Source organism: Pristiophorus japonicus, chromosome 32, assembly GCF_044704955.1.
Source record: "Pristiophorus japonicus isolate sPriJap1 chromosome 32, sPriJap1.hap1, whole genome shotgun sequence".
NCBI classification, from domain to species: Eukaryota; Metazoa; Chordata; class Chondrichthyes; family Pristiophoridae; genus Pristiophorus; species Pristiophorus japonicus.
Window position 1 is genome coordinate 5,224,336 of NC_092008.1, and position 8,934 is coordinate 5,233,269.

General features: G+C 44.8%; 1 protein-coding gene across 1 annotated transcript; it reads left to right on the plus strand.

The window, feature by feature from the left end:
- The first annotated feature begins 2,444 nt into the window (after positions 1 to 2,444).
- On the plus strand, positions 2,445 to 8,678 carry LOC139240517 (probable G-protein coupled receptor 139). The gene is made up of 2 exons (XM_070869061.1): positions 2,445 to 2,514; positions 7,786 to 8,678. Exons 1-2 carry the CDS (start codon positions 2,445 to 2,447, stop codon positions 8,676 to 8,678), a joined length of 963 nt encoding a protein of 320 aa, XP_070725162.1.
- Positions 8,679 to 8,934: the final 256 nt, after the last annotated feature.

The window sequence follows — 8,934 nt, forward strand, 5'->3', positions numbered from 1 at the left end:
CAGAGGCCTTCCTTTACCCTCCGAGGACTTGCAAGACTCCAGCAGCACTCCTTCACTTCCTGTACATGCAAAAATCTCAACATATATTGTACCAAGCCACTACTTCATCAAAATGTAGAAAATCCAGTCCAAAATCTTAAATGCAAACTTGTATGAGAGAAGTGTGTGTCCCTTTAAGAAGTTCTGACAGCGTCTCTGTCAGTCTGCTGCACACTCGGATTTGAGAACGAGCTTAGAAACATAGAAAATAGGAGCAGTAGTAGGCCATTCGGCCCTTCGAGCCTGCTCCGCTATTCATTATGATCATGGCTGATCCTCTATCTCAACAACATATTCCCGCTTTCTCCCCATGCCCCTTGATGCCTTTTGTGTCTAGAAATCTATCTATCTCCCTCTTAAATATATTCAGTGACTTGGACTCCACAGCCTTCTGTGGTAGAGAATTCCACAGGTTCACCACCCTCTGAGTGAAAACATTTCTCCTCATCTCGATCCTAAATTTCCTACCCCGTATCCTGAGACTGTGACCCCTTTGTTCTAGACTTCCCAGCCCCGGGGAAACATCCTCCCCGCATCCAGTCTGTCCAACCCCGTCAGAATTTTATACCTTTCGATGAGATCCCCTCTCATTCTTCTAAACTCCAGTGAATACAGGCCCAGTCGTGTATTATACACAGTGTCACTGTATACAATGCTGTATGGTTCTGTAATATACACTGGTAAAACTATAATCAATTTTGTATGGTTCTGCATTATACCCTATTCTCACGATAGTCAATGTGGAATGGATTTGTATTACATATCAGTCTCACTATATTTAATGTTATATGGTTCTGTATTATACTCCAGTGTCACTATATATGCAGTTTTGGTCTCCTAATCTAAGGAAGGACATTCTTGCTATTGAGGGAGTGCAGCGAAGGTTCACCAGACTGATTCCCGGGATGGCAGGACTGACATATGAAGAAAGACTGGATCGACTAGGCTTATATTCATTGGAATTTAGAAGAATGAGAGGGGATCTCATAGAAGCATATAAAATTCTGACGGGAGTGGACAGGTTAGATGCAGGAAGAATGTTCCTGATGTTGGGGAAGTCTAGAACCAGGGGTCACAGTCTAAGGATAAGGGGTAAGCCAGTTAGGACTGAGATGAGGAGAAACTTCGTCACTCAGAGAATTGTGAACCTGTGGAATTCTCTACCACATAAAGTTGTTGAGGCCAGTTCATTGGATATATTCAAGAGGGAGTTAGATGTAGCCCTTACGGCTAAAGGGATCAAGGGGTATGGAGAGAAAGCAGGAAAGGGGTACTGAAGTTGCATGATCAGACATGATCTTATTGAATGGTGGTACAGGCTCGAAGAGCCGAAGGGCCTACTCCCGCACCTATTTTCTATGTTTCTATGTCACTATGTTCAATGCTGTATGGTTCTATATTATACTCCAGTGTCACGATATCCAATGTTGAATGGGCCTGTATTATAAATCAGTTCACTATATTAAACGCTGTATGGTTTTTTTAAACATCAGTGTACTATATTCAATGTTGTATGGCTCTCTATTATACATAGTGTCATTATATTCAATGTTGGATGGCTCTCTATTATACATCGGTCTCACTATATTCAATGATGTGTGCTTCTGTATTATACATCCATCCCGCTATATTCAATGCTGTGTGGTTCGTTACTATACACCAGTCTCTCTATATTCAATGCTGTATGGTTCGTTAATATACGCCAGTCTCTCTATATTCAAAGCTGTGTGATTCTTTATTATACATCAGTGTCACTATTAACAATGCACAATGGCTCTGTATTATACACCAGTGCCACTATAGTGAATGCGGTGTGCTTCTGTATTATACATCAATCTCATTATATTAAATGATCTATGGTTCAATATTATACACCCGTGTCACTATATTCAATGCTGTATGGTTCTGATTTATAAACCAGTCTCTCTACATACAGCTGGTGTGTTAGATGAAAGGGAGGATTGGTCACTTGTCCATATACAATGTCGGAATTTATTTACTTCATCATATTCTATAATCCGGCTCAAGCCTTTAACCTGTTTTATGCAGATGCCCGATGCTGAAACCAATTCCTCTATAGATTGATAACTGACAGAATGTCAGTGGGTCATTTCCCAGTCAGAACCATAGGGCTATGGAATTGTCACCCTTTCACTGGCGTGGGGCTCCGACCCTCCTCCAACATGCTGAGGGGTGAGTTGTAGTCCCTAGTTTCGTTTCAAACTCTGTCACCTCAATTTCAAAATAAAGCCTGTGGCTTGTCCTAATTTGTTTGTTCAGACAAGTGTCACTAATTGCAATCATCTTACTGCTGCCTCGTGAGATTTGTCTCTTGTTTATAAAATGGGGATTGCTTAGTATGCTGCCAGCTGAATCGTTATATCACCGCAGTGAATGACCAAACGATGGGATATTCAGTCATTGTCGAGGTGGAAGAGATTTACTATCCCATCCTTGCTGCCGCTGGGTTCCCTGGTATGTGTGTGCACTCCCAACCCATTCTCTGTGTCAGTGAGTGTTCAGCAGGATTGGGTTTATGTCATTGAGTGTTCAGCAGGATTGGGTTTATCATCTCTCTAATAGAATCGGTTTATGTTGTGTGTTCAATAGCAGTTCCGACTAGAATGTCTTAACTTCCAGTATTTATTTCACAAAGTATCAGTCTCAAAAATATTCTGACTCTTCTCTCTTCATTTCAAAATTATTTCTGGTGCTGGCATCGAATTGTAAATAGCGTTAGGAGAATGAGGACAGGATTAAGCAGAAACAAGGCATCACGCGTCTGACGGTCGGAAAGGTAGGGTGAGGTCTCGGGGAGAGATGCTTGGTCAGAACTGGGAAATGGGAGACATGTTAATGCCGTACATGACTGGCACAGAAAGAGTAAAAAGGTAAATGGGAACCTGGGCTTTATAAATAGAGGCATAGATTACAAAAGCACGAATGTTCAGGTAACACTTTATAAATGACTGGTTCGGTCACAGCTAGAGTATTGTGCCCAATTCTGGGCATCACACGTTAGGAAGGATGTCAAAGCCTTAGAGAGGGTGCATTTACCTGATAGGTACCAGGGATGAGGGTGTCGAGAGATTCTGAGGTTGTTATCCTTAGTGTTCCAGGGGGAAGTCACACTCCTTAGGTTAACTAACTCAGATTTGGCTAGCGGTTAAGGACCAGGAGGAGGTATGGGGACTCAGGATGCAGTGATGGAGGAGCCTCGGCCCTTGCTCTTGTCCAAGAGGTTTGAGGCTCTAACTCCCTGTGTGGACGAGAGCACGGACTGCAGGGAGGATGAGCAGACTGACCACATCACCACGGTACAGGGGGCCATTCAAGCAGGGGTAGTCAAAATAAACTTTGTAGTGGTAGGGGACAGTATCATTAGGGGGGGGGGATAGATACAGTTCTCTGCAGCCGGGAGCGTGAGTCCCGAAGGCTGTGTTACCTGCCCGGTGCCAGGCTTAAGGGCATCTCCTCAGGGCTGGAGAGGAACTTGGAGTGAGAGGGGGGTAAATCCAGTTGTCATGGTTCACATGGGTACCAACAACATAGCTAGGACAGACAAGAAGGTTCTGCTAAGTGATTACGAGCAGCTAGGGGCCAAATTAAAAAGCAGAACCACAAAGGTAATAATCTCTGGATTACTAACCCGAGCCACGAAAAATCTACATAGGGTAAATAAGATCAGAGAGCTAAACTCGGGGTTCAAAGACTGGCATGGCAGAAATGGGTTTTGGTTCCTGGGGCACTGGGGTAAGAGGGAACTGTTCCGTCAGGACGGAGTCCATTTGAACCGTGCTGAGACTAGTGTCCTGGCCAATTGAATAACTAGGGCTGCAGAGAGCCCTTTAAACTAATTGCGGGAGGGGGGGGGGGGGACATGGTTCAGGTGAGCAGAAACCTAAAAGCTCAAAGAACAAGGTGGAGGCAATGGAGCAGGGTAGCATTGGGGGAACCGAAAACCGGAGCATGACAGGAAGGGACAGAATCTATAAACATAAAAGTGTATCAGAAACTGGGGCCATAGCAGGAGAAAATAGTGAGAAAACACATTTAAAAGCTCTTTGCCTGAATGCACGCAGCATTCATAATAAATTAGATGAGTTGTCGGCACAAATAGTTACAAATGGGAATGATCTGATAGCCATAACAGAGACGTGGTTGCAAAATGACCAAGACTGAGAACTAAACATTCAGGGGTACTTGACAATTCGGAAGGACAGGCAGAAAGGAAAAGGAGGTGGGGTCGCTCTGTTGATAAAGGATGGAATCACTGCAATAGCGAGAAACGATATTGGCTCAAATGATCAGGATGTTGAAACAGTTTGGGTGGAGATAAGGAACAATATGGGGAAAAAGTCACTGGTGGGCAAAGTCTGTAGGCCCCCTAACAGTAGCATCTCTGTTGGTCAGAGTATAAACCAGGAAATACTGCGGGCTTGTAAAAAGGGAACAGCAGCAATCATGGGTGACTTTAACCTCCATATTGACTGGACAAATCAAATTGTTCTGGATAGCTTTGAGGAAGAGTTCAGAGAGTGCAGAAGGGACAGGTTACTTGAGCAGTATATAACGGAATCAACCACGGGAAAGCTATCTTGGATCTGGTCCTGTGTAATGAGACAGGATTAATAAACAATCTCCCAGTGAAGGATCCCCTTGGAACAAGTGACCATAGCATGGTTGAATTTCAAATTCAGGTGGAGAGTGAGAAAGTTGGATCTCAGTTTCATGCCAGTTGTTGATGCCAGTTCATTGGATATATTCAAGAGGGAGTTAGATATGGTCCTTACGGCTAAAGGGATCAAGGGGTATGGAGAGAAAGCAGGAAAGGGGTACTGAGGGAATGATCAGTCACGATCTTATCGAATGGTGGTGCAGGCTCGAAGGGCCGAATGGCCTACTCCTGCACCTATTTTCTATGTTTCTATGTTTCTATCTCAAACCAGCGTACTAAGCTTAAATAAAGGAGAGTACAAATGTATGAAGGCAGAGTTGGCTAAAGTGAACTGAGAAAATAGATTAAAGTTTAGGATGGTTGATGAACAGTGACGTACATTTATGGAGATATTTCATAACTCTCAAGAAAATATATTAAATGAGGAGGAAATGGTGTAAAAGAATAGATAGCCATCCGTGGTTAACTAAAGAAATAAAGGACGGTATTGAATTAAAAACAAGGGCACAGAAAGTGGCCAAAACTAGTGGGAGGACATAAGATTGGGAAGCTTTTAAAAGCCAGCCAAGAAAGACTAAAAGAATGATTAAGAAAGGGAAGATAGACTATGAAAGTAAACTAGCACAAAATATAAAGACAGATAGCAAGAGTTTCTATCGGTATAGAAAAAGGAAAAGAGTGGCTAAAGTAAATGTTGGTCCCTTAGACCGGGGAATTAGTAATGAGGAACATGGAGATCGCAGAAACTCTGAACAAATATTTTGTATCAGTCTTTAAGGTATTGGACACTAACAATATCCCAACAGTGGATAGTCAAGGGGCTGTAGGGGTGGGGGGGGGGGGGGGAGGAACTTAACACAATCACAATCACTAAGGAGGTGGTACTCAGTAAGATAATGAAACTAAAGGCGGATAAATCCCCTGCACCTGACGGCTTGCATCCTAGGGTCTTAAGAGAAGTAATGGCAGGGATTGTGGATGCATTGGTTGTAATTTACCAAAATTCCCTGGATTCTGGGAAGGTCCCCCAGATTGGAAAACTGCAAATGTAACGCCCCTATTTAAAAAAGAAGGCAGACAAAAAGCAGGAAACTATAGACTGGTTAGTCTAACATCTGTAGTTGGGAAGATGTTGGAGTCCATTATTAAAGAAGCAGTAGCAGGATATTTGGAAAAGCATAATTCAGTTAGGCAGAGTCAGCATGGATTTATGAAGAGGAAGTCATATTTGACAAATTTGCTGGAGTTCTTTGAGGATGTAATGAATAGGGTGGATAAGGGGGAACCAGTGGATGTGGTGTATTTGGAATTCCAGAAAGCATTTGACAAGGTGCCACATAAAATGTTACTGCACAGGATAAAAGTTCACGGGGTTGGGGATAATATGGGTTGCATGCACAGAGGATTACAGAAAAGAGAGTCGGGATAAACGGTTCATTTTGGGGTTGGCAGGGATCAGTGCTGGGACCCCAACTATTTACAATTTGTATTAACGACTTGGATGAAGGGACTGAGTGTAACGTAGCCAAGTTTGCTGACAATACAAGGATGGGAGGAAAAGCAATGTGGGAAGAGGATACAAAAAATCTGCAAAATGACATAGACAGGCTAAGTGAGTGGGCAAAAATTTGGCAGGTGGAGTATAATGTTGGAAAGTGTGAGGTCATGCACTTTGGCAGAAAAAAATCGAGGAGCAAGTTATTATTTAAATGGAGAAAAATTGCTAAGTGCTGCAGTACAGCGGGACCTGGGGGTCCTGGTGCATGAAACACATAAGGTTAGTATGCAGGTACAGCAATGGTATCTTGGCCTTTATTGCAAAGGGGATGGAGTATAAAAGCAGGGAAGTCTTTCTACAGTTATACAGGGTATCGGTGAGGCCACACCTGGAATACTGCATCTAGTTTTGGTTTCCATATTTATGAAAGGATATACTTGCTTTGGAGGCCGTTCAGAGAAGGTTCACGCGGTTGATTCTGGAGATGAGGGGGTTTGACTTTTGAGAAAAAGGTTGGGCCTCTACTCATTGGAATTCAGAAGAATGAGAGGTGATCTGATCGAAATATATAAGATTATGAGGGGGCTTGACAAGGTGGATGCAGAGAGGATGTTTCCACTGATGGGGGAGACTAGAACTAGGGGGCCTAATCTTAGAATAAGGGGGCGCCCATTTAAAACTGAGATGAGGAGGAATTTCTTCTCTCAGAGGGTTGTAAATCTGTGGCATTCTCTGCCTCAGAGAGCTGTGGAAGCCGGGACATTGAATAAATTTAAGACAGAGATAGACAGTTTCTGAACCGATAAGGGGGCGGGCGGGGAAGTGGAGCTGAATCCATGATCGGATCAGCCATGATCGTATTAAATGGTGGAGCAGGCTCGAGGGGCCGTATGGCCTACTTCTGCTCCTGTGTCTTTTGTTCTTATATTCTTAATGCGCTGCATGAAAGGGTGTCGAAATCGGAACTTTCAACAGGGAACTGGATATATCCTTGAAGGGGAGAACATCGCAGGGTTATGGGGAAGAGCAGGGGAGTGGGAAGTGGACGAATTGGGAAGCTGTTTCCAAGGCACAATGTTCCGAATGGCCTCCCCCTGTGCTATGTCATTCTGTGAATCTATAGTACTGAAGGTCATAGGTTCAGCTCACACTATCGTGGTGGAGAAGCAGCGAATGGGATTAATATTCAGGAAGCAGCATTTTGAAGGTGCTGGAAGGCACTGTAACAGGTTGGGTGATATTCAAAGGTCAGACTGCGAAGGACCTTCTGAAGGTCCAAGGGGATCAATGGAAGAAGGAATGAAGTGAAGTTCAAATGGGAGAAAGTGGCGAAATACATAAAGACCGCAAAGACCAAATTCTTGGCCCGTTTCTCCTTCCATTGAATGAAGATTGGGTGTATTCGGGAAAGGGAAATGCAGTCCTTCTCGCCCAATTTTCCTCTGCACCTCAAGTCTCAAATGTGACTTTCTTGGTCCATAGCCTTCTCAGTGTAGCTGCTGCGTAGCTTCGGATTTGACAGGTAGTCTGGGCATTAAATCTCTTGTGTTATTTTCTCTCTCTGTTAAAGTGAACTTGGTGGCGATTGTGATCCTGTCCCGGAGAAAGTGCGGCCTCTCCAAATGCATCACTCGCTACCTGGTGGGAATGGCTGCTGCGGATCTGCTGGTCGTTTTCTTCGATGTGATACTGCTTCGCATTAAGACACATTACCTCTCCCTTTCGCTCCTGCTCATCACTCCCGTCTGCTGCTTCACCAACGTCCTGAGGTTCGCGGCCATTATGGTTTCAGTCTGGCTCACGGTCGCTTTCACCTTTGATCGGTTTGTGGCCATTTGCTGTGAGAAGCTGAAAATGAAATATTGCACCGACAAAACGGCGGCCGTGGTTCTGGGGGTAGTGAGCGTGCTGGGCTGTTTGGAGAGCGTCCCGGTTTATTTTGTATACGGGCCTCGGGAAGTGAAAAACGGTGTCCCGTGGGGCTGCGTCCCGAAAGCCAGCTTTTATACATCACCGGAATGGACGGCATTTGAAATCTTCCACCGCTTGCTGACGCCGTGCCTGCCATTCCTTCTGGTCTTGCTGCTCAACGCTCTCACTGTCCGGCGGGTCTTGGCCACCAACAAGGTCCGCAGGAGACTGCGCGGAGACAGATCCCCCAAGGACCCGGAGCTTGAGAACCGCCGAAGATCCGTCGTCTTACTCTTCGCCATATCAGGCAGCTTCGTGCTGCTGTGGGGGACACAGGTCGTGTCCTACCTCCACCAGCGGATTGCCACCAACTATGACATGGTCAGTCACCCTGCCCGCCTGGTGGAGAGCACTGGGACCATGCTTCAGTTACTCAACTCCTGTACAAACACAGGGGTCTACTTGGTGACCCAGTCCCGGTTTAGAGAGGAGTTGAAGAATGTGCTGAAATATACCTTCACTCGAATCATTAAGTTGGTTAAATTCAAATAAATTATGGAACACTTTTGCACCATTCGCTGGCCCAGCCTTTTCCTTCACTAAATATCCCAGTGATGGTCAAGCATGGCTCTCTGGGTGACATTCACGCCTCCAAATCAAAAGGTTTAGGGTTTGAGTCCCAGTCCAGGGACTTGAGCATTTAATCAAGGTTGACGATACCATTATGGTACTGAGGGAGCGCTGCAATGTCGAAGGGGCAGTACTGAGGGTGCACCGCACTGTCGGAGGGACGGTATTGGAGTGCTGC